The sequence below is a fragment of the Canis lupus genome, chromosome 37 (assembly GCF_048164855.1).
Source record: "Canis lupus baileyi chromosome 37, mCanLup2.hap1, whole genome shotgun sequence".
Taxonomy (NCBI): domain Eukaryota; kingdom Metazoa; phylum Chordata; class Mammalia; order Carnivora; family Canidae; genus Canis; species Canis lupus.
The window spans coordinates 327,928-355,382 of record NC_132874.1 but is presented as its reverse complement, the minus strand read 5'-3'; the positions used below and the strand labels follow the sequence as shown (position 1 = coordinate 355,382).

Sequence of the window (27,455 nt, the reverse complement as noted above, 5' to 3'; positions counted from 1 at the left end):
GGCGCCTGCCTTTGGCCCAGGGTGCGATCCTGGAGACCCGGGATCGAATCCCACGTCGGGCTCCCAGTGCATGGAGCCTGCTTCTCCCTCTGCCTGTGTCTGTGACTATCATGAATAAATAAATAAAATCTTAAAAAAAAAAAAAAGTAGGAGGTGGTAATTCTGGTGTTTGAGTTCTACCACGGGCTGGTATGCAGCTCCTGCTGCCCTTCTGAAGCCAAGTGTTCATTTTCCTCGTTGCAGGCTTCCCTATTCTGCAGGCTCCTTCCCATTTCCGTGAGAATGTGCCACTGCAGGCAGAGGGTGACTCACACTGAGCCCAGTTGGCCCTAGCTGAATAATCACAGTGTACTGGTTGTCAAGCCTTGGTCTGAGCTCTCATGGAACTTCAGAAAATGGCTTCTAAACAGGATGATGAAATGACAGGACCCACTCAACCCTTCACCTCTTTTGCAAAAATATGAGAACGTCTTAAGAAAAAGAAAAAAACCCGGGGCTGAAGGGAAAGAGAGACGTGGAGCTGCAAAGAAACTCTTCTCTAAGAGGACACGAAGAATTGTAAGAGCAATTCTCCTTGGCCTCATTGACCATTCAATACCTTCCCCCCTGGCCAGCAGCCTCCTGCCAAACTGCTCAGATCTCAGAGTGCAGAGGGAAGCACTCAGGGCTCTCTTCCACCATCCTCAGCAGTAGCCATTTTCCTGAGGTTCTTGCTTCTTAGGAGGGAGGGTTCCCCCATCTCATCAGCCAGAGGCTCCGGGCTCCCCCTCAATCGACAGCAGTGACCATGGCTGCATGGATGAGCATGCTCCATGGGCTAAGGACCACACTGGACACCGTGCAGAGGACTGCGTGGTGACGAGCAGGATGTCTGCTGAGCAGGATGTCTGCTGCCGCCGTCACAAACGAGGCCATGGAGAAGAGGGATCCAGGAACTTGTTCCCACACCACGGTGGTTGACGCTCCAGTCATCCAACACCACTTGAGCCCATACCTTGAAGCTCACATGCCATCACTCTCTTGTCTTAGCCAAACCCATCCTGCTTTGCCCTGCATGGCCCTCAGTGGAGCCACGAGACACCTCAGCGCCCTTTCACTAACATGGAGAGCCCCAAGCCTCCCTCCTTGGACAGAAGCCCAATGTGTTCACAGTGAGGGACGAGCCACTGAGTCACACTGTTCACTGGTTTATTGAGACTAGGGGAGATCCCTCCCCAAGAGACACCTCAATGCAAAGGGGATGCCACCTTCTGCCCTGGAATTCCCTCCGTCCATGCCAGCAGTCGAGGTGGCTTCCTGTGGTTAGGATTCTCACTTCTACTGGAAGCAGCTCCCCAAGCCTGCCCTCATTTCTTCTCTCTTAACTCCCCCCAGAAAAACACAAAACCAAAGGAAGCAGTCCTGGGAAGGAATGTGAATGTGGACCTAGGATACATGAGCACAAAGTGGGGGCGGAGCTCAAGCAGAAACCAGGTGAGGGTGTGAATCCAAGGAAAGTTCATAACAAGGTGCAGAGTGGGTGCCTGCAGCTGTTTTGGGAGAATAGGACGATGTTCCAATGCAAAGGGTGGGGGCACCCAGGTCGCATGAACACACAGCAAAGATGCAGGGACGCACATGGCTTTGCACCCATGGGGAACACCTGCCTCTGCTCCAGGGACAGTGGTGCCCCCACCACCAGGGCCACATGAGGCCACAGGACAGAGGAGAAAGCATGTGTGCACATGAGCACAGGAGGAGCATGTGAGTGAGGAGGAGCAGAGGTGGGGGCATGTGAGTGCCAGGAAAAGGCAACATCCAGGGGACAGAGCAGGTGCAGGTACAGGTGCGAGGGATGGGTCTGTGTAGGAGACCTGGAAGGGGAGGGGGGCAGGAGGGGGCGGGAGGGGCCGGTGGGGAAGCAGCAGCGCCTGGTGCGCACTGGACAGTGGATCTAGAACAGTCCAGGGCACCCAGACCACTCCAGACTATCAGAGGGGGGGCGTCCTCCCAGCCAGTCCCCTCCCCGCTCACGCCCTCACTTGTACAGCAAGTGAACCCGGCTCCCGTCACAGCTGAGCCGGTCAGGGGGCTCATGGGGTCCCCTGGGCAGGCCCCCTGAGGGGTCTGGGGGCGTCGGGGGGTGACGCCGAGGGCGCAGCTGCTGCCGAGAACGAAGCTGATGGCGCAGCTCGGACACTCGCTCCTCTTTCTGCGGAAAGAGAGGATGGAGAGGTTGAAAGAAGGAGGTCGGGAGGGGCCTCACAGAGAGGAGTGTGGAAGCAAGGGCATGAGAAGAGAAGGGAGGGGAGAGGGGAGGGGGCGGGGGGCAGGATGGACAGAAGGAATGGAAACGAGAGCCAGGAAAGATGGAAGAGAGCAGACACAGCGAAGTGGGGGTGGCAGTTGAAGAGATCAGGGAAGAGAAACGGGGGGGGGCAGGGAGAGAAACAGGTCAGTGCACACAGCCCCCCACCAACCTCAGCAATGATCTTCTCCAGCTCCCGGTTCTCCTTCTCCAACAGTCGGGACTTCTCTTCCTCATTGTTGTTGGTCGACGACCCCGTTTTCATGGTATCCTGCGCCTCCGACTGCCACTCACCCCGGGTGATCAACCTGCGCATCTGGGGGCCAAGGTTTGGGGTGTGAGATGGGAAGGCCATGGGGTCAGCGACTAACAGGTGGTGGTCAAGAAGGACAAGCTGGGCCCCCAACAAGGAGGGTGGGGTAGGTTGGAGAGCACAGTCCCCAGATGGAGGGGAAGAGGGCGGGGAAGGTTGGGGAGCACAGTCCCCAGATGGAGGTGAGGAGGGCAGGGAAGTTGGGGAGCACAGTCCCCAGATGGAGGGGAAGAGGGCGGGGAAGGTTGGGGAGTACAATCCCTGGATGGAGGGGAGGAGGGCGGGGAAGGTTGGGGAGCACCGTCCCTAGACCGTGGTGTGCAGCAGCGCCCCACCTTCGGCACGAACAGAACGACCAGAGTGATGTAGGAGGAGAACACTATGGCAAGAGCTGCAAAGGCGAAGGCTGCATCCTGCTGGCTGGACAGGATCATGGTGACCGGGGCAGTGATGAGGCACAGGACCTATAGGGGGACCCATGTGGGACCTCTAGACTTTCCTCCCCCAGAAGAGAGCCCATGAGAACAGGTCCTGGGGGAACTTCCCATCTGAAAACGGTCCAAACTTGAGGCCACCCTCAACTCCCAAAAGGGAAGAATCCCAAACCACGTCCCGCTCTAGGCCAACCCCTCCCTCCAGGCAGAGTTCCTGCCAATGAGCCATTGATCAAATGACCCATCGATGGATCGATGGAGGCAGGAACCCTGGGAGGAAGTTGACTCAAATCCCAGCCAGGGAGCCACATACAAGCACTGTAAGGTCTGTGTTTCTGCTTCCTCACCTGTGTAGGGGGAACACTAAGGTCTGCTTCATGGGTGGTCATGGAGAGTTAAGAAGAGTGTCTGTCGTGCGCTTTACCAACTGTAAACTGCTTTACAAACCTGAGGCATTAACAAACTTCTAAAGATGCCCAGCCACTGGTCCCAGCCCTGATTCCTCCCAGGCAGCCCCCGGGGTCAGTGCTGGGTGTCCGGGGCTCACCGCCACGTTGTAGATGGCCATGCCCACAGCCCGGTGGTCATTGATCTTCTCAGTAGACACGCTCTTGGTCTCATAAGCAAGAAAGATGCCTAGCAGCAGCAGCAGCCCCTTGTAACCATAGAAAATGCCTAGAATGGAGGAAACGGTCACCTGGGCAACTAGACCTGATGTATCCACTCACTCCCAGCACCCTCTGCATCCTCCAGAGGATGCTGCTGTTCCTGCTTACAGCTCCACAATGAAGGCTCCTCCCCAGGTGGCCTCCTGACCCCGCACACCTGTCTCCCCAACTTGTCCAAACCTCACCACTTCTCCTGGGACACAGGAAGAAGACTGTTGGGAGCAGGTATCAGCCAGACAGGGGCCCTGGCTGCATGATGTCACCTCCTCACCATCCAGGGGAGGTTTCACCCTTCCTGGCTGCCCACCAGAGCAATGTTCACAAGGCCAAATGGGACCTAACCCAGGCCCCTCACAGCCCCGGTCTCACTCTAGGGAGCCAAGTGAACGGATGGTGTCAGGCTGTCCCCACTGGCCCTTCAGCCACACACAGGCACGACCTCAGCCCTGCTCTAGACGCTCAGCTCCTCACCGAAAAAGACCAACTCTCCTGCCTTCCCAGAAAGAACTAGTGACACAGAGGTGGACACTCAAACTACCCCTTCTCTGAAGACCCTCTGTCCCCAGCCTGCCAACCCGCTCACCCCCACATTGCACACACCAAGCCAGGTGTTCATTTTCTTGGAGCTGCAGTGCTCCAGCTGGGGCAGGATGGACACATCAATATCTTCCTTTGGTTCCTCCTTGGCAAAAGTCTAAGGGAGAATCAGGGCCAAAGGGAAGACAGTGGTCACCCTCCTCGCGCCCCCTCTGCTCAGCCCCTGGCCCCCAAGTCTGCCTCTTTCCCAGGAACACCTCAGAACTGCTTGTCTGCCAGCTTTCCATGATGCCCAGGAAGTCTACACATCCTTCCTGGATCCCCACCCTGCCTTTCTCCAGCAAACCCAAAGGTTCCCGCTAGGATTCCTTACAGGAAGGGGGTGGGGGCTGCCAACAGGCACAATGCTGACAGGCACCCCTCACAAGCAGGAACCACCAGCAACAATCACCAGGGAGCCCCACTCGCCCTGACCTCGGGGCCTCCTCTCAGCTGGTACCTCAATGGTCCGGTGCAAGGGGTCTACCATCTGCCAAATGGCAAGAGTGAGGACATCCATGCCCACTAGCAAGCCCACTGTGGTGTACAGCTTCCAGGGCTCCAGGGTCTAGATAAACAGAGCATGGGTGAGTCAGGGAAGCTCCCTCGGCCCCGGAGCCAGAGCCCTCCAGGCTGGGGGTTAGGAAGCCAATCACCTTCCTCCACTCCTTCTTCTCCTCCTTCTTAGTGAAGACCGTGTGGACCCACCAGATCTTCGTGAACATGGAGCCATAGCCCAGACTGAAGCCCAGACCCAGGAGCCAGAGGCGTGCCTAGGACAGGAGAGAGCAGGGCAGGACAGTGGGGGGAGGGGCAGGCCTTCGGGAGGGACAGAGGTACAGCCAGTGGGGATGGGGGCACGGAGAGGCCAGCAAGGGGGTCCCTCTGCCTCAGGCAATGTGCTCCCATCCATTTCCTCCTCTGCTGGCCAGGCGACCAGGAAAAAATCTGCTGGGGTTACCAGCCCAACCCTTTGCCCTTCAGTGTGTGGTGTGTCCACAGACCCTTACCAACACAGCCCTGCCCATCTTCCCATGCTCCTTGGCCCTTTCCTCCCCCATGCCTGGCCATACCCGGCCACACTGAGGGGCTCCCCTGATCTGCTGGCTTTTCCATCCCTGCAAGCCGCCGGAGTGACCATCCTTATTTCTCCAGCTGGCAAAGCCCATGTATCCTTTGATACTGAAATGCCACCCTTGTGAGGTCCAGCCACCTCCCCAGCCACTTCTTCTTCGCTTGCACAGCACTTTCTGTGGACATTTCTCATACTGGCCATGGCTCACTGTGTGCCCCTCCTATGGCGCTTCCATCTCACAGGGACCTACGGCCCGTGCTGGAGTATGCATGTGTGTGTGCAAATGCCATGTGCACAGCTGCAGGGAAGGAGGAGGGGGGATGGGCAGGAGGGGGGATGTAGTTCTGTCCCCACCAGAACTACACAAATGTGACTAGCTATGGAAGCCAGCCTTTCCAGCAGCCCCAGGACCAGCTCCCTGCTGTCTGGTCCAACTCCACCTCTCCTTGCAAACCACAGCAAAGGCCCCCTGGCGGCGTGTACTCCCTGCTGTCTCCACAGCACAGGCAAGCTGCCATTGTCCCAGGTTCTTTGAGCAGACTCCCTCCTATACCCCCAGTCCCTCCCCTCTTCAGTGTGAGGCCGTGGCAACCTTGGAACTGCCTGGAGAGTGGCACAGTGAGGCCTGGATGACTGGAACAGAAGGGTGGTGTCAGCAGGACAGGGACAGTTGAGAAAAGGCAGAGGGGCTCCAGGGTGGGGCCAGCCCTATCCTGCCAGGCATCTGCCCACCTCCTCCTCACCTGACACACAAAAGGAAACTGGCTTCTCCCGATGTGGTACCCATCTAGCCCCAGGGGGAAGACGGCAGCCAACGCCAGGGAGCAGCCCACAGCAGTCAGATTGTTCAAGTTGGGCTGGGAGTTCTGGATGTAACTAGGGCAGAGGCAGGAGAGGAGACAGAGAGGAGCCGAATTAACCTCTTCTCTGCAGATGCCAGCTCTTCAGTGCCCAACTTCCGGCCTTGGAAGACAGACAAAGCCGCCTGGGCCAGGGGCTGGTGGTGGATGCGGGGGCTCCACGGCAGGGGACCCCCGCCAGCACACACACTTTCAACCCCCCACTGTGTTACCTGGCCCCTAACACTTTTCTCAGCCAGCTGCTGTGGAGCTGGATTGGGACCCACATTCGGGGTCCCCCTCCAGGTGTCAGTAGTCACCGGGAGAGCGTAAGTCAGAGTGCAAACCTCTGCTCCCTGACCCAGGACTCACACAGCTCTGACCTCCATCCCATGCTCACTGTCCTGGGGTGCGGGGGCAGGCAGACAAAACAAGGAAAGTGTCAGACAGGAAACTTACCGGACATGAGAGTTGTAGATGTTAAAGGACAGACAGACCACAGCCAGGACAATGCCCAGGCTGGAGAGGACAGAGACTGAAATGAAGAGCTTCTGTGACATGAAGCGAAATGTCTTGATGACCAGGGTCTGGTCGGCCGGGGGGGCCCCTCCTGCATGACATTAAGGGTAAGGGGCGGTTCTGGTCAGCTAGGGGGCCCTCCTGCATGGCAGTGGGGGGTCTGGTCAGCTGGGGCCCCTCTTGCATGGCAGTGGGGGGTCTGGTGAGTTGGGGCCCCTCCTGCATGGTAGTGGGGGGTCTGGCCATCTGGGGCTCCTCCTGCATGGCAGTGGAGAGTCTGGTCAGCTGGAGCCCTTCCTGCATGGCACTGGGGGTTCTGGTCAGCTGGGGGACCCTCCTACATGGCAGTGAGGGGGTTCTGGTCAGCTGGGGGGCCCTCCTGCATGGCACTGGGGGTTCTGGTCAGCTGGGGGACCCTCCTGTATGGCAGTAGAGGGTCTGGTCAGCTGGGGGGGCCCTCCTGCATGTACTGGGGGTTCTGGTCAGCTGGTGGGAGCCTCCTACATGGCAGTGGGGGATCTGGTCAGCTGGGACCCCCTCCTGCATGGCAGTGAGGGGGTTCTGGTCAGCTGGGGGGCCCTCCTGCATGGCAGTGGGGGAGTCTAGTCAGCTGGGGAGCCCTACTGCATAGCACTGAGGAGGGGACAAGGAAATGAAGAGGCAGAGAAAGGGGCAAGGACACCTGCCTCCAGCCCTGAGGACATGGGGCCCTGGCTGCTCTGAATTGGGGCCAGGACAGAGGAATGCTCCCTGCAGCTTGGGATCTCAGGAAGCAGTGGAAGGAGAGGAGAAAATGGAGCTAGAGGCTAGGATATATTAGCAAAGCTGGAGTCTGTTTCTGCTAGTGTTTGTTCTGTATTTTCTGTCTTTTTCTCAGCAAAAGAAACAGGAAGGGAAGAAGGGGATGACTCAGAGGTAAAGTTCATGAAATCTCTCAGAACTCAAATCAAAAGCTGCAAAAAGACAGTCGTGGAATCATAAAGCTAAAGAGTTCAAAGCATCCAGCCCAGTCTCCTAACCTTAAGGAAAAAATCTGATCTGTGATTTTTTAACTCTGGCAGGGTGACATTCCCAAAGGTGTTTTCTGGTTATTATTAAAAGGAAGCCAGATTTGTCGACGAGTTCACAAAAGAAAATAAAATCTAATTTCAATTTGCTTAGCTTTAAAAAGAAAACTGTAATTTAGGCCATGTGGCATTTATAGCAGTATAGAATACTGTCCTAAATTCAAATTATAAAAAACATGTCAGAACTCTGGCAGTGCTGGAAACCACTAGCTTCCAGTGGGGTGGAGCAGCTGGCAGCTATCTCCATCCTTGAGGTGCCAAGCCATGATTCTACTAGTAGGTCCTTCCTTTTGTCCACCTGGAGGATCTGTCCCATTTCTGATTATTTAGCCCACCAGGCACACAAGGAATAATTGCTTACTTTTTGTCTTTAAAAAGCACATTTTAGGGTATGGCAATTATATGAGGTTTTGCAACATCTCATAATCTAAGCAACCAATTTTGTGGCAGAGATGAAGGGGCTACACAGGCCCAAAGTAGCTGGTTCTGATATATCAAGGTACCAGAACATCTGAGAAACCCAAAGAGGGTTTCCATGGCCACCCCAGGCACCCCCACCTCCAATCCTATGACCTAAGCCATGAGCTGTTTTTACTAGTGCATTGCTACCATGTGCCTGCTCCTTCTCCAAATACACAGCTCCCCTACCCAGGTCCTAACCCCAACCCTGGCCCATCTCCCTGGCACATTTCAAACCCACGGCGCCCACCACCGTACCCTCGTGCACAGGCACAACCCTTCCCCTGGTTGTTCACAGGCAGTGAAAGAAAATGCAAACAGGACCAGCTTACCAATCCATTTGTCCGTTTTAGACCAGGAAAGGTCATCCTTGGTGCTGTCATAGTAGCCGATCTTCTTGTAGCTGCCACCTGGCAGAACAGGCAGAGGGGTGAGGAGCTGTGCTGGGCGCTAGCTTCCTGAACTGGGGCTGATTCTACCTCCACCCTGAGCCCCTGACGGACCCTGGGAGGACCTGAGGGCTCTCTTAGGCAGCCATCAGACATAAAGTAGATCCCAAGGCAATGTAATACAGAACAGCTTGTAGGGTTAGAGCCCAGTGGAGAGGGTTCCACGGGTCGGGTGTGCTATCCCCCAGCCTTGCGCCTCTCTTGGTGGTCATCTCGCACTTCGATTCTGGTGTCTAAAGCTTTCAGAGTGCCTGCTTATTCTCCCTCTCATGACAGAATCACAGGGTCTATTTTCCCAGAATCTTTCATTTAAATAAAGAGTTTAATTTTAGAACTTTATTTTCGATTGGCTTGGGTTCTGATTCCTTGGAAAGTTGCATCTGCCTTTTGGAGCCACGAGGCGAAATTCAGCCACTGCTAAGATTCCCAGTGACCAGTGACCATAACTGTTCCCTCTGAAGCCACCCCACAACCTCCAGTCTGGGTTACAGAGAGACCTGTGCCCACAGCACCCTAGGAGGCCAACAGGGGTGTGTGCACAGATTGACTCTTGGAAGCTTGGCAAATACTGAAGTGTGCTGAAGTGTAAGACCATGCAGTCTAGAAAAGCCAAACTGCCCCTAAGATGCAAAAATCAGGAATGCTTGTTTACACAACAAGAAAATTCAATAAGTTTCTTCTATAAATAGCCGGTTAGCTAGATCCGGCTGCCCTAAGTCCAAGTCCACAGGTGTGCCTCTTACAGGGCATTAGCCCTTCAAGCCCAGGCCACCAAAGGGAAGCCACTGGACAGAGACATGGCAGCTTTCACGGTGTCTGCCCCTTTCTACCTCAAGCCACACACCCTCTCCAAGCTTTCTGCTGCTATTATTACATAGACGCTTGATGAAGGGAAGGAAGCAGGGAGCCCCGGACTGACTGCAGAAGCCACCTGGGGTGGGGCCCCCCAGCCCAGCTCGGCCCCCCAACTCTGGCCCACACCTCTGCACTCACCCTGCAGCTGCTCAATCAGAGTCCAGGCCATCCGTGAGCCGCTGGCATCAAACACCACGTGGCCCTGGGAGACGGGAACATGCGGAGGCAGGCAAAGGTGATAAAAGCAGGAACCAGAAGAGAGCATCAGGGACTCTCTGGATCCTTATGTTTTTGATGTAATTGAGCCTCTGAATGAATTCTATTTATGGCATTTGCCTGCATATAGGACATACCCCAGATGCCCATACCCTAGATTCTAGAAACATTATTCTTTTGAAAAGAAGCTTCACTCATGGGATTTGAGTGGGGAAAAATCCTCAGAGAGCACCAGGAGACCTGGCTTCTGGCTATGTGACCTGAGCATGTCACCAAATCCCTCTGGGCACTAATTTCCCCACTTTGAAAGGAATAGGACATGATTTCTCAGACTATTTCTACTTCAAAATCCTATGATTCTCACTGGACTCATAAATACCTAGGGGACAGGTTGGAAGAAATGGAATATCCCTTTTCCTTCTAGTCTCTTACATGTTTTTCTCTTACAGGTCCCCCAACTCCCATCTGAGCCTATAATTGCAGGCTGATGCATGCTTGCAGGGGAAGTATGGCGTGCTCTCAGCAGGAGGACGGGGAATGTGAGGGGATTGCTGTCACTCACAGAGACACCCTCAAAGGACGAGGAGTTCATTGCGCGGTAGATTTGGTCTGTGATCGTCTGGTTGTTGTAGTTGAAGTCTTCCAGGCGCACCCCCGAACGGCCGCTCCCTCCAGATGTCTTGTTCAGGGCCAATGCCAAGGCCCAGATGGCATCATAGGCCAGCGGTGCCTCCTGGAAGCCGCCTGTCTCCTCAGGGTGTCTCTTGAGTCTCTTGGTCAGTTTCTCCACAAACTCCTGGGATGTCTGCAGAGGGAAGGACAGGGAGAAACGGCTGGCGTGGGTGAGGCATGCAGGGTGTGGCTTCTGATCCGGTAGCAGCACCTCTCATGGCACAGATGGTTTGTGTTCATGTTGTCAGATTGAGACACAGGCATTCGAAATCTGTGAATATGCCCATATCTAGACTGGAGCTGGGCTGAGCAGGGTCCAGTGGTTCAGTGTGCACAGAACCACAACTCAAGTCTACGGGACAGACGCTGTATAACAAAGGGCCAAAGAAAGTAGAGGTGGAGCCAAAGGCGATGTTCTCCAGGGTCCAGATATTCTCAGTGGGCTGGACCCGAAACACTCCAATTACAGCTGCTCCAATTACAAGACAACCTAGAGGGCACCCCCCAAGAAACTTCCTCATCCGGCACAGCCCCCTGGAGGGATCTGAAGGCTGAGGCCCCAGAGACACCCTTCCCAACATTTGACGTTCGGAAGCCACTACTCAGACTCTCCCCTCCACCCCCACCCCCATCTTTGTTCTCCAAGAAAGCAAAAGAGAATGACAGCTCCTATAACTCTGTCATGAAATGGATCAAGAGACCTGAATTTCTATACCTGGCAATGACCTCATTTGGCTAAAAACCACAGGCAAATTGCTCGGGTTTTTGGAAATGCCTACCGTGTAATGGAGAAAATTACATCCGCCCCTTCTTACCCCCTAGAAGCCACACAAGGAAATGCTCAGTGGCCACTTGTTGGCAAGGCTGCCCACAACTCTGTTTAGATCTGGAATGTACTAACAGCCTCACACTCTTAAGGAAAGAATGAGTAGATGAAGAATAAATAAAATGTTTCTCATGCCCAGCCCACTTTTCTTTCTATTCAACTTTCTGAAACCAGGGGAGGGGGAAGTGCAAGGAACAGTCCACCTGGGACCCTGGGAATAGCTTGTGGACACAGGCCAGGGCTCCACCACCTTGAGACCCGGACCTCTGTCCATCCTCAACACCCAGTACAGTGCCCAGCCCACATGGACCAATGATAAACGTCCACTGGATCAATATTCTATATGACACCATGGTGGTAGATACACGTCATTCTACCTCTATCAAACCCTCAGAATGTACAGCACCAAGAGTAAGCCTGCGCATAAAGCAAGGAACTGGGTGCTGATGGGTCAGTGCACATGCATCCAGGGTAAGCGGTCTGGTGGGGAAGGTTGGCGATGGCGGAAGCTGTGCCTCTGCGGTGGGGAGCATACTCCTCTCAACTTTGCTGTGAATTCAAATCGCTCTAGAAATATATTTTTTAAAATGTCCATTGGGGGATGCCTGAGTGGCTCAGTGGTTGAGCATCTGCCTTTGGCTCGGGACATGATCCCAGGGTCCTGGGATCGAGTCCCAAATCGGGCTCCCTGCATGGAGCCTGCTTCTCCCTCTGCCTAGGTCTCTGCCTCTCTCTCCGTGTCTCTCATGAATAAATAAATAAAACCTTTAAAAAAATAAAAAAAAAATAAAAAAAAAACCTTTAAATAAACAAAATGTCCATTGGGCAGATAAACAGATAGATGAATGAACTCCAATTCCAAACAGTTCACCTACAGGCTGTGTAACATCAAACGAGTCACTAAACTTCTGTAGTTGGTTATTCAATTTTAACATGAGGATAATCTGCCTACCTGAAGAGTTATCATAGGAAATAGAAACATAGGTAAAATGCTGGGTTATAAAATTAAGCTACAGTTTCTCTTTGCAAATTTCCCCATCTCTCAACCTCATCTTTGTCACTGGTACTCAGATCTACAATCCATCTCAGCATTTCAAGTCCTGTATCCCCAGCTGTCTCTGAGGCATTTGTAGCTAGATGATCAATGACCTTAAATTAAAAACATCTAAGACTAAGCTCAACTTTTCTTTACTCCTCAACACTTCCTGGTAGGTGAGACTGAAGCGTTAGAATCCCTTAGACTCTTTCAAATCACCAAGGCCTCTTAATTATTCTGTTGAAATGTTTCATTAATGCTGTCAGCCCCGGGATCCCTGGGTGGCGCAGTGGTTTGGCGCCTGCCTTTGGCCCAGGGCGTGATCCTGGAGACCCGGGATCGAATCCCACATCGGGTTCCCGGTGCATGGAGCCTGCTTCCCCCTCTGCCTATGTCTCTGCCTCTCTCTCTCTCTCTCTCTCTCTGTGACTATCATAAATAAGTAAAAATTTAAAAAAAATAGCAATATTTAAAAAAAAAAATGCTGTCAGCCCCTACACAGAACAGTGATCATGATGATGATGATGATGATAGCTAACATTTATATTTCCTTACACTGTTCCAGGCATTTTTCCACTTTTCTAAGGTGTATGTGTGTGTGTGTATATATATATATATATATATATACACACACACACACGTACTTTTCTACATGTATATATATACACATATACATGTATGTACATATACATACACACACACACACATATGTATGTATAAGGAAATAGGCACAGAAAATTGTCATCCTGGATTCAAGCCCAGGCAGCCTGGCATCAAAGTCCCTACTCCTCTAACACCTCGCACTGCCTCTGCACATAGGTAGGCCTCTCCAAGAGCACCTGCTCAGTAAACAGCTGCTAGGGTGAGGCTTTCTGAGCAATCCTTCACAAGTCTATCCAATCCTCAGTTCGAAGTCCACACTGGATCAGAAAAACATCCAGATGGAAAGGATTCATCTGCCCTGCGTGGTGCTCTCTGCACCCAGATCTTCATACTCTCTGCTGCCTCCAAGTCAGTAAACCAACATGCTTTCCCAAAAAATCTTTCCCCTTGGGCCAGCACAGATACAGCTGCAGGTTTTCAGGCGGAAATATTACTAAGCATCTCAAGGAAAAGTGAACAACAGCAAAAATCCCACAACCCACAGAAATTAGTCAAGTAATCAAATGCAACTCGATGACCCTCATTTTATAACAGCCCGCTGGTTGTCTCTATGTGAGGGACATGGATGCCCGACTGCGACCTAAACTTTGTATCTCGAGGCAGCTTTCGATTTTGTATTGTACCAAGATTTGATGGGACCTCTATCCCAACTTGTGAGAACTGCGACAGAACCTCATTCCCAGGTGAGGCCACCTCCCAGCTGTCCCTCTAGCCCAGAGCTGCCATATTTCCTCAAAACTACTCCAACCCACTCTCCCATTCCTGGCTCCTTTCTAAACCAGGGTTCCTCAATCTCTGCCCTCTTGACACTTGGATCAGAGTAAATCTTTGCTGTGGGGGAACTGCCTATACATGATAGGATGTTTAGAAGCATGCCTGGCTCACCCATTAGATGCCAGTTGTGACAACCAAAACTGTCTCTAGATATTGCCACCTCTCGTTGAAAACCACAGCTGCAGCCAATTGTCCTCAAAATGTGGTCTCAAACCAGTAGCATCAACATCCCTAGGGAATGTGCTAGAAAGAACCACTCCAGACCTACTGAATTAGAACTTCCAAAGGAAGAGCCCAGTAATCTGAGTACTAACTAACCCTCCAGAAAGGTAACGTCTGAGAACTAGTGCTCTAAACTTAGCATCATCCTTATGAAGTGAAGGCAGCTCTGCTTCCTTTCTAAATCTCCATGACTCTTGCTTCTGATTTACCTCTCCTAGTCCTGCTTGATTCATCCACGGTCTATGCCCTAGTCAGTTGTGAAGGCTGCTTCTACCCTTTGGAAAATCTTGGCTTTTCCACCAGGTGTTTTAAGCTACCAAGCAGGCATGCTCTCACCAGAAGCCCTATGGCCTCAAAGGCAGGCACCACTCTTCTCTAAAGACCAAGAGCCAGAAAGGTGACCGTCTAACTCATTCTGCTCCAAAGCCCCAGATGTCCTCTGCTTCCTGCCAGAGGCTTCCCTAATTCTCTGCTGGGGGTAGAAGTCACGACTGGCAGGTCCCAGGCTCACGGTGCTGATAAGCCTTTTCACTTTGGGCACCAGTTCCTCTATTTCCTCAGGTCTCAGAGATGACTCACTACTCTGGTGCTCTACAGGGATGTGATCCTTCAGAATTTTCCCATTGTATTTTCAACCAAGATACCTTAAATATAAAGTCCCTTGGAATTTCCCAGGACAGGATCCACAATCAGAGTCCACTTGACAATGGACACTTCCAACACAATCCACTGCTAGAACAGACTGCCTGAACCATCTTCCTCCCTTGATCAAAAGCTTCCATCAGCTGAACAGTGTTAGCCAACAAAGGCACAGACTCTTTAGTGGGATTTCATGGTTTTCCATGGAGGATGAGAGGACAAAGTGGTTTGGAGTTAGACTAAATGAGGGTCAAGTCTGGTTTCACCACTGAGCAGTTATGGGGCCTGGGCCACGTCACTTGACCTCTCTGTGTCAGTCTCCTGGTCTACAGAATGGAAATGACAACCCCATATCAGAGCATGGCTGGAGGATCACTGAAACCATGTACCTAAACTCCTGGCTTACCACACAAAAGCAATCATTAGTACATTTTTGTTTTAATGAGATATTTGGGGCTTTACAACCATTAACTCACCCCCAGCATGCTTTCCAAAACTAGTATTCCAGACCCAGAACTACATCTGGTAATAATGAGCAGACATGCAGGCTGCCTTATAAGCTTGCTGGAGATTCCTGCATTCTTTCAGGTGTAATAATGAGCAAGAAAGGAGCCCTGACCCTCACACTCACGCCCTGCAGGGCCGCCCCAGCCTTCTCAAATCACAGGACATGTCTTCCAGCCCCAAGTCTGTCACCAATCAGCTATCTGGAAAGAACTGATTGCAAAAGTCCCTTTTACATCTAAAATTCTAAAAGAGGATCATTAAAGAAATATCAGGGGCCAAGCTAATTCAGTATCAATCAGGAGTGAATATTAAGCAACTCCAAAGGGCTCTGAAGTCACCAAAATAAATCATATTTCTGTCACTTCTGTCAAGGTGTGCTTGTGAATACGGCATCTATATTATCATTAACTCCTATCCCTCATTTGACTTCTTGCCAACCACTCCTCATTGCCATGGTAACAGCCCTTCCACTCATAGGGGCCTCGTGATCATAACTCTCCCATTTCTCTCTCGCTTCTGCTCAAGAAAGTCACAGCAGAGGTGAAAGCCACAGGAAACACGGTGCAAACAAGCTCTGCGTGCCCTCCTGGACCTGCATGTTCCACTCCTGCCCCCACTCCCACCCCTGTAAGGCACCCTCAGTTCTGTTCCCCAGCCCAGGGGGCCAGCTTCCAGGTCCCCACCCTCACCATGTTGGAGATGCTGCGGGTGTTGGCTGGGTTCAGCATGACAATCTCAGTGGTGATGTGGCCTTCCACAGCCTCGGTCATCTCATCCACTGTGCAGTTGATGGAGGGGTCGTAGGTCTTGAACCAATTGTCAGCATACCACCCAATGAGGAACCACACATACTTCTTCCCAAAGAGCCGCTCCTTGTATACCTGAATGCAGAGGAGGAGGGCTGGGGCTTTATTTCTTTTTTTATCTTATTTCCCTTGACACTATGCAGCCTCTGGGGAATCAGAGAAGAGCAGAGAATTGGAAAGAGTAATCTACAGGTCTTGGATGGAGTTGGAGACACTCAACTACTCCTCCTACTACTAAGTTTCTACTGAGCTAGTCAGGAAATATGGGATTCAAGGGTTCCTGTAGAAACCCAAAGGGGTAGGAAGGTAAAATCTGGAGAAAGTGCATTTGTGAGAAGCCAAGAGATGGAGTCAAAGCCAATGGACAGAGACTTCATCTAAATGATTACCTCAGATCATCCACTCCAAACTGAGCACATGTGCACAAAGCCCCCCAGACAACCCAGGGACCTGAACACACGTGCACAGAGCCTCCCAGACAGCCCAGGGACCTGAGCGCGTGCACACACACACACACACACACACAGCCCCTCAGACAGCCGGGGACCCGAGCACACATGCAGAGAGTCCCCCAGACAACCCGGGGACCCGAGCACATGTGCAGAGAGCCCATCAGACAGTCCAAGGACCTGAGGACACATGTGGAGAGCCCACCAGACAGCTCAGGTCCCTGAGCACATGTGTACACAGCCCGCCCAGACAGCCCAGGGACCTGAGCACATGTGCACAGAGCCCACCAGACAGCCCAGGGACCTGAACACATGTGGACAGAGCTCCCCAGACGGCCTGGGTACCTGAGCACACGTGTACAGAGAGCCTCCTGGATGGCCCAGGAGACCTGAGCACACATGCACAAAGAGCCCCCCGGAAAGTGCAGGGACTCAAGCACATGTGCACAGAGCCCCCCAGATAGCCCGGGAACCCGAGCACACATTTGGAGAGCCCCCCAGAGAGCCCAAGGACCTGACCACACGTGCCCAGAGCCCCCCAGACAGCTCAGGAACCTAAGCACACGTGCCCAGAGCCCCCCAGACAGCCCAGGGACCTGAGCACATGTGCAGAGAGCCCACCAGACAGCCAGGGGATGGAGCCGACCCTCCCTCTCCAGATTCCAACTCTACCTCACAGAACACTTTCCGGGCTTCAGTCTCATAGAAAAGTCCCACGATGATTCGGGCATCCTGGCGCTACAGATCGGAGACAAATAGAGCTCATGACAAACAAAGCAAGCACTTGCACAGCTGTGATTTTTTTGCATGAGTGCATGTTGCAGGGTTCTGCTCGAGGGGTGCTGGATTAATGCCACCTGGATGAGGAAAATAAACTTCCCAGGAGATGGTACTATCTCCCAGAATCAGATTAGGGTGCTAATCCTATTGCAACATGTCAGTATATCAAATCAACCCTAAGTTTACACATTATTCATCAATTATATGGAATATATGACTGCATATAATGTTTATTTGCATCTCATAAATACATATATATAAAAACTTAACAAATCAACTCATGGCACACATGAAGCTTATACGATGTTATATGCTAATTATATCTCGATACAAAAAAACAAAACAAAACAAAAAAACAAACAAACAACACCCCTGCCCCTGCCTGGCTCTCCTCTCCAACCTACCATGGGTCCCCCACCCTGGTTCCTCAGCGGCCGAGCCCACCACCCCCAACCCCTGCACCTTGAGGTTCTTGACAGGCACGGCAGGATCTGAGAAGAAGCTCTGGCGGAAAGTAATCTCAATCCCAGCCTCCTTCACTCGTTCCTCTAGGTCGTCCAGAGTCTTGGGTGGGAATGAGAAACAAATGGAGAAAACATGGGGCATGCCATGGGGTAAAGACCGGAGATGTACAGCACTCCAGAACCCCTCCCCATGTGTGTCCCTGGGTGGGGAGAGCTCCAAGGAAGGTGTCTGTGGTCTCAGGATATAGATCCTACAGAGGATCTGTGTCTTGAGAAGTCACCCCATTCAGCCCGCCCCACCACACAGTAAAAGTGGGGGAAAGACAGACAGGCTCCGGTGTGGACAGGATGGGAAAACACAGCTGCATCAGAGAAGAATCCCTGCACCACGGAGACGGTCAGGGGAGGGTTAAGGGGCCACTGAACAGGAGAGTGGACAGGGTCCAAGAGTAGGAGAGAGGGCCAGCTGTCTTTTTCAGGTTCAGAGCCCTGCATCTGAACCCCCACTCTGCCTCGTTGTCCACCCACCTCCCTCCCCCTCCCTTCTCCATCTCTTTTCTATTCCCACTGTTCCCACTCACACTACCACCACCCCTGAGGGTCTCTGGAATGTGCCGCCTCTCTGGGTTCCTATCACATATTCCTTCTTGCATCTCATCTCAACCCTGGGGAAAAGCTACTATAATAGAATTGGGTCAGTTGGGGTCTAATTATCTGGCAAAGAGAGCATCAAAGGGAAAAAGTGCCCTAAAACCAAACAGTTGGAAAGGACCCTAAAAACCCGGATCTGTTTGTTCCTCTGGTTGCAAAAAGACACCCACTGAACCCACTCAGAACGGGTTTGCTTTTGATAAAGAAGCAGGCTCTTCTCCCCAGAAGGCATCCTGGCCACGGCACCATGCCCTGGAGTGGGACACAGGCCCCCTTACCGATGTGAACACCTCGGTGGTCTGCTGGATGGTGGCAATCTTCCTCCAGCCCCACTTCTCAAAGAGCTTCACTCGCGTAGGGTTGTGGAGCGTGGCCGAGGGATGAGTTCGGAAGAAGGTAGGAAAGCGCTGCCGGTTGGACAGAGCTGGTGAGCTGGAACCATAGGAGAGCTAGCGGGACAAAGGCAGTACAGAACAGGCTCACCTGGAGCTTGTGCACCGTCCCCCAGGCTGCCTCCCGGCCCCCCACCCACTTCTGCCTCAAGCATCATGGCCCTGCACCCCCACCTCACCCCAGCACAGGTGCACAGTCCCCGATGGGACTCCACTTCCCGCCCACAGGGAGCAGTTAGCTGCAAGGAGGCCTGGAAAGGACCACGAGCCTTCCAAGGAGGTCCCCACAGTCTCCTCACACACAAAGTGGGAGGACCTTCTTTCCAGCCCAGCCTACCACAATGAGGTTCCACATCCTGGCAGCCTCAGCCACAAGCGTGGAGACAGAGCTGCAGCCAGGCATGAGGATGATCTTGATGGGGTCGTTGTAGAGCAGTTCATACAGGTACTTGGTAGCTTGGCCTGGGTCACACTGAATGGAGAGGGGTACAATTGGTCCTCCTGGTGCTACTCCCCACTGCAGCTACCCAGGCCCCCGTCCCACCCTGGACCCCATCTGCCTGTTTCCCCTCATGCATGAAACACCCTCCCCTCCCATCCTCCTGCCTCCTCACCTGGGTTCTCTTCTCTGCCAGAACTAGTGCACAGACCCCCTGGATCCCCTTCAGCCCCTTCCCACACATCCCTGAGCCCACCATCTTCTCACCCCAGTCCTTGTCTCCAGGTCTGTAAGTGCTAAGTATCTGTGAGTAGAAAAGAGTCTGCAGGAATGTGCATCAACCCTCCCTAGTCCTGGACAGGACAGAGTCCTAAGAACCACATGATGAAATGCCTCTCTCACCCTACAAACCCCTTCTCTCCACCTTCCATTTTTCCTAGCTCATCTCTCTCCTGGGCTGATGGTAAATAAACATGAAGAGAACAGGGAGCAAGACTGCCAGGGGGTCCGGCAGGGCGCAGTGATCTGATCCTTTCCCTCCTGCTGGGCCCTGACATTTGCTGGATCCATTAGAAGAGGGGGCGGAGACAGGGGGGAGAGACAGGTGACAGAGATGGGGGAGAATAACTAGAAGGAGGCTCACCACAAACCAGATGCTTTCAGAGTACTGATGAGAGGCAGGGAGGGGGAGGGAAGGGATGTGGGGGGCTAGCTGTGTGCGCCCCCCTGCCTGCTCCCCTCCTGCTGAAGCATGACATTTCTGGAGCTATTGGAGCCCCAAAGGAGGCAGAGAAGAAATGGAAGCTAGCGGGAGCCGGGGCAGAGGAGACAGAGGGGACCGGGGCTGGGTAGGGAGGGAAGGAGGAAGGCCCCCCCAGAGCCTTCTCACCTCCTGCCAAGGCCTGACATTTGAGACATCAGGGAAGTTGGGCCAGGAGAGCCAGGTGGGGCAGGAAGACCGAGGCTCCCATCCCCCTGCTAAGAGGTGTTTCTGAAGGCTCTTCGCCCTTCCACTCAGACTCCTGCAGGCATCTGTGCCATTCTCAGGCTCACCCTCTCTCACACTTCTAGCAGAGTACCCCAGATCTCACCTCAGCTCTCCCCAGCAGCCCCACGGAAAGGCTGACAGGACCTAGGTGGACACTGACACCGACAGGGCGACCTTGGTTTTCTCATCACCCCCCCCCCCCCATCCCTTCTCTCTTGCACTGGTCCCTCCGTACAGATCCCTTCCTTGGGCTTCTCACCCTCCTCCCCTCTACACTTCCTCTCAGCCTCTCTTCCGCCCTCTTCACCAAGGAACCTGATACATTCCAGTTGACACATCCCAGTTCCCTGCTCCCCTCTCCCCTGCTGCCTCTGTTACGTTCTCTTCCACATCCTTTGGTGGAGAAGAGGGAGCGTCTGCTCCCCAGCACCTCTGGTGGGTTAGTCTGAGCCTCAGACCTGACCCTCTGCTCCTCAGACCTGACCCTCCAGCCTCAGACCTGACCCTCTGCTCCCCTTCCTGCCCTAACACCTCATTCTCCTCTGTGCCCTGCTGCTCTTCCATAGGCATCTGGGGTTAAGCTACCCACGGAATCCACCAGGACAGGATCCTCAGGACTCATTCCTGACCAGGGACTTAGAATCTGTGTTTGGAACCAAGTCCTCTGGTGATCCTCGTATACACCAAAGTTTGGGGATCCCTTCAAACTGTGAGGAGGGATCTGAAATCCCCCACCAACCCCTAGCAGTACTGTGTTCTCTTCTCTCCAAGCACCCACCTTCAACCCCGCTTCTGCCCACTCTTCCCTCACAAACATATTTCTCAGCTGTTCAAAGAATGACTACACATCCTGAGTCCACTCAGGTCCTGAATCCTCTCCTCTGTACTCCTCTCTACTCTCCCCCAGATCCCTCACGATTCTGGGGTCATATGTCAGAGAAGATAAATTTGAGGCCCCAAGTCTCAGTCCTTCCCTGTGCTACGTTCCTCCTCAAACTCCCAGTTACTCAAAGGGCACAGAGTGGGAGAGGAATCTGATGGCACCATTCTCTACTCCCCTACCCAAATTCGCTTACCTAGCCCCCCCTTCCCTGCCTCCCTTACCCTACCTCCATCTCCCTTCTCACACCTCAGAGGCCACAATGCCATAAGGAAGATAAAGTGAAGACTCAAGTTCCACAAGATGCCCAACGATGATCTCTCCTCCTCATCATCATCACTCCCTCCCCCACTGCCATCCCTCCCTGCTTTCTCTCCTGCCTGTAACCAGACTCCCCTCTATCCCCATGCAATTGTGGGGGCTCCCATGTGGATCTCTAATGCAGCTCATTTCCCGGTGCCCATGCCCACCTCCTAACCATTAGCTCTCCCCGACCACAATATGCTGTCTATCCCACAGTCCAGGAATCCTCTGCAGGGCAGGGCGCCCAGCTACCCTGTTGTTTTCTGCGATAAATAAAGAGCACTCAACTTCCCCAAAATGTTTGGTGTTCAGTCTGTTTCTTCTAGTTCCAACCTGCTGCCAAGATTCACCTTATTACCACGGTAAATGGAAAGCCCCCCACCTCTGACACCTCCTCCGTCCCCAGACCCCATTCTAGGGTCAGTTTACTCCCCAGAAGATCAGGCTCGGCTTGGACCCTAAATCCATCACCAGCTCCCCCAGCATCCCCCACCCCCACTTCCCAGCGTTCTGGGGAGCAGGAGGCTCTGCCTCCCGTCTTGACCAACCTCGTGCACCCCCAGACCCTCATCTTGACCCTCCAGCCCCTGTGACTGTCCCCAGGCTCCCGCCAGTCAGACGTGGGAGGGGTCCTTGTCGCAGTCGCAGCAGTCGCTGGGACCGAGGCCCCCCGCCCCCACCCCCCGCCCACCCCCACCCCCCCACCCCACCCCCGGGACTACCTTGCTGTCGTGGTGGATGAGCTTGAGCTCGTAGTCCGGCAGGATGTCCCTGCGGCTATTCACGTCCTCCAGCGCCATCTCCACCGCGGGCTGGCAGGCCTGGCCCCCCGGCCAGCCCCCGCTCATGGGAAACAGCGCCCCGATGTACACCGCTCGCCGCTCTGAGGAGGGGTGCGGGGGTACCCGCGGGTGAGGCCGCGGGAGGTGGGGGGCGTGGGAGGGCCCCGCCGGGCCCACCCCCGCCGCCAGCAGCAGCAGCAGCGGCAGCGGCCACCTCGCCCGCGGACACAGGACCCCCGGACCCATGGCCCGGCGGAGGGGCGGTCTGGGGGGCGGGAGGCGCTCAGGGGGGACACTTTTCCTGGGGAGGGCTGCTGAGGCGGCGTCGAGGAGGCGCCTCCATCCTGCGCTCTGTGGGGAGGGGGCGAAGGCCCCAGGGAAGCGGGGCGGGTGGGCTTCCGACGGCCCCCAGGGCTCTGGCTCCCGCCACCGCCACCGCCACCGCCACCGCGGACTCTCCTCGCGGACTGACCGACCGACCGACCGGGGGGAGGAGGAGCGGGAGATGGAGGGTTGGGAGGGGGCCCTGACGTCAAAGGCGCCGCGGCAGCTGCGGGCGGGGGGAGGGGCGGGAGGGCGGCGCGACGGCGTGGGAACAGCGGTGGGAGGGGAGGGAGGGGAGGGAAGGAGGGAGGGAGGGAGGGACGGAGGGAGGGAGGGGACTCGCCCTCAGCCCGCCAGGCGGGGACGGGGGCCGCCCCGGGGGCGCGGGGGCCTGGGATGGAGACGCGCAGGGCGGCAGCGGGACGCGCGCCTCTGGCAGCCGCTGTGCGTGGATGGGCAAAGGGAGAAGGCGGCGGGAACCGCGGGGAGCGAGCTGGTTGGGTGGGAAGGGGGTGGCGTGAAGGGAAGCGATGGGGGCGGAGGCGGGGACCCGGGGCTGCGGAGACAGGCCTGGCTCGGGTGCCTGGGGACCCGAGAAGGGCGAGGGTGGCGGTTCGGAGGGAGCGAGGCCCTGCCAGGCTGCGGTGGGCGCGCGGGGGCCCCGGGGTGGGGGTGTCGTCAGGCGCCCCCCCAAGAGGGTGGAGGGGAAGCAGCAGCGAGGGTCAGCTCGCCCCGTCGCCCCCCACGCCTCAGCCGGGCGCCGCGATCCGGCAGAAGCGGGGTCTGGCGGGAGGCGGGGCGGAGGGCAGGGCAGCCGAGCGGGGAGCGGGGAGGGACCGCGCGCCTGCAGAAAACCCCGACAGAGGCAGAAAACCGGTAGGGAAAGGAGGGCCAGCCGCGAATGGGGTCGGGGTGGGGAAGGGGGGACAGGACCCCGCAGCTGGGGGCGCGACCCGGGGGCGCAGGGCGGACTGTGAGGGGTCAGGGCATTGCGTGCGGTGCGCGACAGGAGGGTTTCTGATCTCACCTGAGTGCGGCGTTCGGTTCACTGGCAGCAGGAAAGACGGGGATCAGAGAAGAGTTACCACTGGCGCCCAGCGCCCCGGCCAGAGCCCCAGCCCCCTCCCACATCTGTCCAAGCCGGAGAGGACCGGGGACAGCAGGAGCCCGCGTTCTGAGGGGAGGGTGCCTGGGGATAAGAGCAAGGTGGGGCTGCGGGTCAGGACCTACGGGTGTTTTTATTTCTCATAGGACAACAGAATTTGAGAGGGGAGTGCCAGCCGCTAAGACAGGGGCAGATCCTGGCTTTGTGCAGCCTAAATATTAGAAAATTCAGAGGTCTCTCTTCAAGAGAAAAAATACCAATCACAAATCCAATTGATTTTAAACTACTGCTTTGAAAATCTTTCTTTTGCATTTTTGACAAAAAGCTGTGACCATGTGAGCACATTATTAGTGCACAAGAAGAGACTCTGGGCAAATGGAGCTTAAACTCCATTAGCTTCATAGCAAATCCACCCCTGGGTAGGACCCTCAATTTCCACAATGGAGTGGTAAATTACAAGCAGAATAATTACTGTGGGGGAAAGCCAAGCCCAGGACCTTGAAAGAGTCTACAAGAGTAGGGGAAGCATGGGGCAGGCCTGCATCCCACAGAGAAGCTGCAAAGGGAGAATCTGGGGGCCCAGGAAGGGGGGAATTTTGCAGACCTAAATGACAAGGTGTTGGACACAAGACGGAGTCCCTTGGTGAACGATGGAGGATGCCTGAGAGTTATGGAAAAGGACTGTCCTCTTCCCCTCCCCCATCTCTGGGTTAGTCTCAGTGCCCTGACATTTCTGCCCCCAATTCTAAGTCTTTTTTTATTTTTTTACACTGATAGTTTTCCGTCCCAGATATTCTTTCCAATCTTAACATTTTTTTCTACATATGACATATGATTTATTTCTGAGTCTTTACAATAATCCAGTTATATAACAGATGGAGAGTAATCCATTGTAGAATAGGGTTATGCAAAGAAAGTTCTAAGTTTAGAGAAAGGGACTGAGGCTAGGGGGAATTGGAGTATTTACGCTTTAAGACAGGGACACCTGGGTGGCTCAGTGGTTTAGCACCTGCCTTCCACCCAGGGCATGATCCTGGGGTCCCACATCGGGCTCCCTGCAAGGAGCCTGCTTCTCCCTCTGCCTCTGTCTCTGTCTGTCTCTCATGAATAAAATAAAATCTTTAAAAAAAAATAAAAATAGGAAAAATAAACCTTAAGACAAGCGATGGAGGGTGAGACTCATAAAGGACAAGAGAACATCTGAAGAACCATGAGCAGGGAGGAGATATAGGAAGAGGAAGGAAGCCTTGGTGCAGATAAAGTGAACACGGGGGCTACAAAAGGGGCCTGGAAACAGCTGGGAGGGGGGAAGAGTTGGGTTTTCACCTCCCTCCCCCAGACCCCCCCCATCTTGCATAGCACCCCATCCTTTCCCGCCATCCCTTCCCACCCTCTGGCACCCTCTGCAAGCATCCTCAGTTGCAAGTAGGCAGCCATTCCCCTCACCCTGGCAGTGGGGCTTGGGAGTGCTCCACTGGCCCTGACTACAGATACTCCGGGAGCTGCCCACAAGATGGAAGTCAGGGTCACACCGGAAATCCACCCGGGCTCCATCCAGAGCGGGGAGGTCCCCACCCGTCAGGAAGACCTTCCCATTTTCCAGGGCCAAATATGACTTGGAACAGATTCGGACTGTGGAGAGAGATTGAAAAGTGAAAAGGAGAAGCACGTTGGGAAAGGCTCCTTCCCCTTAAAGAGCAGGGGCTGCAGACTGGGTTTGGGGGCCGCAAGCATACTACTCTGCAGGAAATCAGGGGTGCAAAGGATTTGCTTCTGCAGCTTCCATTCCTCCCTTAACCCTCTAAGCATTCACACATTCCTAGCAGAAGAAAGGAAAAAGCATTTCCATGGTAGGAACCCAAGATGGAGCCATAAAGCACATAGGAGGGGGTCTCTTCAAAGTCCGTGGCAGTGGACCGCTCCCTGGCTTCCAGACATGCAAAGGTGTATAACTGTAGACCCACAATCAGACTGACTTTTCTTATTATAGCTGACTTACACTACTGTTCAACTGGGTTTTGCTTCAGGAGTATATGATCTCTGCATTGGAGACAGAGGCAATCACAAGTGCCATGAAATCATTTTGAGTGTTTTTGCACAATCTGGCATTAATAATCCCAAAGAGAAGAACTCACAAGATGAATAATCAAGTTATTTTATGATAAGGTCAGTGGCCTCATGCAGGGAGGATGAGATGAAAGGTGTGGGCCGCTAACTTTACTGCCTCCAAGTGCACATAGTAAAGTCCCTCTTACATAGTGTTAGCTCGAGAATCATATTTGTGAATTTTGTTCCAGTGGATTTAAAGTGCTGACTTGTAAGTAATGCTAAGTTTGAGGCAGAAGGAGGGATGGTCTTTGCAAGGCTACTCACCACAGCGGCTGGGTGTGTCCATATCTGTCCAGGAGCCATTGGCCAGGCACTTTCGGACCTTGGGCCCCACCACCTCTCGCTCTCCCCGGCACACATACTCAATCTCATAGTCCACCGGCAGGAAGTTGATAGCCTTCACCTGGTCACGAGTCAGGCCCCTGTACCTGATACCCCCTTCCCAAGGCGGGTGTATGATCTGGCAACCTAAGGGGTGAGTCGGCTGGGTCAGAGAGGAGTAGCGGGGGCGCAGAGGAGCCCAGGGCGTAGTCAGTGGGCAGGTGGCGAAGGATGCTAGGAGGTGGGTGTAGTGATGGGTACAGAAACACTCTCCCCGCCCCCAAAGGACAAAAAGGCCTCAGCCAAGGGTTAGGACTGGTAAGACAGCTCACTAGTGAGGAGGGAAGGGCGCTGATCCCCTAAGGGGGAAAGCTAAGAATCGGTGAAAAGCTACAATGTGCCAGTGGGCCCGGTCAAACAGGCTAAAGGAGGATTTTGAGTGCATTAGGGTGAGAGTACAGCCACCCAGGCAGCGTAGTGGGCAGGGAAGGAGGGGTGCGGTTGAGGAAACAATGGAGGGTCACGGAAAGGTGGCCTATGCGGCGATGTGGGGCAGCGCAGGGGCTGCCGGGGAACAAGTAGGCCGGGGGAGAGGTCAGGGGTACCAAAGGCGGGCCGTGCAGACGGGGTTGCCAGGCCGGGATGCTGTGTCGGGCTGACGGGACAGTGATGAGGACCAGAAAGGGGGGTACAGGAGAGGGGGAGTAGGTGGGGGTGCCCGAGGTCGCCCGTGCAGATGCACCTTCCGAGGTGGCGTTGGGGGTCTGTGCCCCGCCCGCGCCCGGGGGGCGGAGGAAGAGCGGCGCCAGCGCCAGCGGCAGGAGCAGCAGCAGCATCTGAGTGACAGGCGGCCGTGAGGACCGGACCGAGCCCCGCCGGCGCGGCCAACCGCGGGGTGGGGGGAAGGGGAGCGCCCGGCCTCCCTCGCCGGGCCTCCGAGCTCCGACCCGGCCCCCGCCCGGCCCCGGCCCGGCCCCGGCCCGGCCCCGACCCGGCCCCCGCCCGGCCCCGACCCGGCCCCGACCCGGCCCGGCCCCGACCCGGCTCCGCCTGCGGACTAGACGCGCGCAGGGCGGAGGAGGCGGGGGCGGAGCTGGGCGCCGGGTGGCGGGGGGAGGAGGGAGCGCCTGTCCCCACCCTCCTCCTGCCTCCCTCGGCCCCCCACCCTCCCGGGACTCCACCTCTCACCACCTCCTCTCCCCCAGCCCCCGCGCGCCCCTCTCCGAGCGCGGCTCCCGGCCCGGCCCTTACCTCGGCGCGCCTGCCCAGCTTCCCGGCCTCCCGGCCTCCAGGCCCCAGGCCCGGCCGCTCCTCCCGCGCCCCCTCCTCTCTCCTCGGCCTCCCCCTCCTCCGGCTGCTGCCCGGCCGGGGTCTCGCTCCTGTCGTGCTCCCCCAGACTCCACCCCGCTCTCTCGTTCCCGGGGCGGCGGCGGCCGCGGGAGCGGGAGCCGGGAGCTCAGGAGGCGGCGCCGGGGACCGGGGGAGGCTCCGGGCGGAGGGAGGAAGGAGGGTGAGGACAAGACAGGGCGGGGGGAGGGAGGGGGAGACCTAGGAGAGGGCGCCTCC

The 27,455-nt window shown here is 55.0% G+C and overlaps 1 protein-coding gene across 4 annotated transcripts; it reads right to left on the bottom strand.

The window, feature by feature from the left end:
• Nucleotides 1-1,171: 1,171 nt before the first annotated feature.
• GABBR1 (gamma-aminobutyric acid type B receptor subunit 1) lies at nt 1,172-27,402 on the bottom strand. 4 transcript variants are annotated; one of them, XM_072814032.1, is made up of 24 exons: nt 27,141-27,402; nt 26,632-26,725; nt 25,833-26,036; nt 24,906-25,091; nt 23,382-23,402; nt 21,971-22,131; nt 18,976-19,110; nt 18,525-18,695; nt 17,594-17,695; nt 17,024-17,089; nt 15,786-15,977; nt 10,320-10,562; nt 9,680-9,743; nt 8,570-8,647; nt 6,652-6,802; nt 6,097-6,229; nt 4,935-5,051; nt 4,739-4,846; nt 4,303-4,396; nt 3,582-3,709; nt 2,936-3,064; nt 2,460-2,603; nt 1,977-2,191; nt 1,172-1,941 (listed from the first exon to the last, which is right to left on the bottom strand). In XM_072814032.1, exons 2-23 carry the CDS (start codon nt 26,723-26,725, stop codon nt 2,018-2,020), a joined length of 2,895 nt encoding a protein of 964 aa, XP_072670133.1. In that variant the 5' UTR covers nt 27,141-27,402; the 3' UTR covers nt 1,172-1,941; nt 1,977-2,017. The 4 variants fall into 4 exon arrangements, 3 of the variants coding, with proteins under 3 accessions (XP_072670133.1, XP_072670132.1, XP_072670134.1); XM_072814031.1 differs by having other exon boundaries at nt 1,172-2,191; XM_072814033.1 differs by lacking the exon at nt 23,382-23,402 and having other exon boundaries at nt 1,172-2,191.
• Between the last annotated feature and the right edge of the window lie 53 nt (nt 27,403-27,455).

Coding starts and splice junctions, on each gene's coding strand:
- GABBR1 (XM_072814031.1), bottom strand. CDS start 26,725: ATGCTGCTGCTGCTCCTGCCGCTGGCGCTGGCGCCGCTCTTCCTCCGC. Junction 22,132..23,381: donor GAACCGAACGCCGCACTCAG/GTGAGATCAGAA, acceptor ACCCCTCCTCAG/AGCGGCGAGCGGTGTACATC. Junction 5,052..6,096: donor AGTTTCCTTTTGTGTGTCAG/GTGAGGAGGAGG, acceptor CTCCTGTCCTAG/GCACGCCTCTGGCTCCTGGG.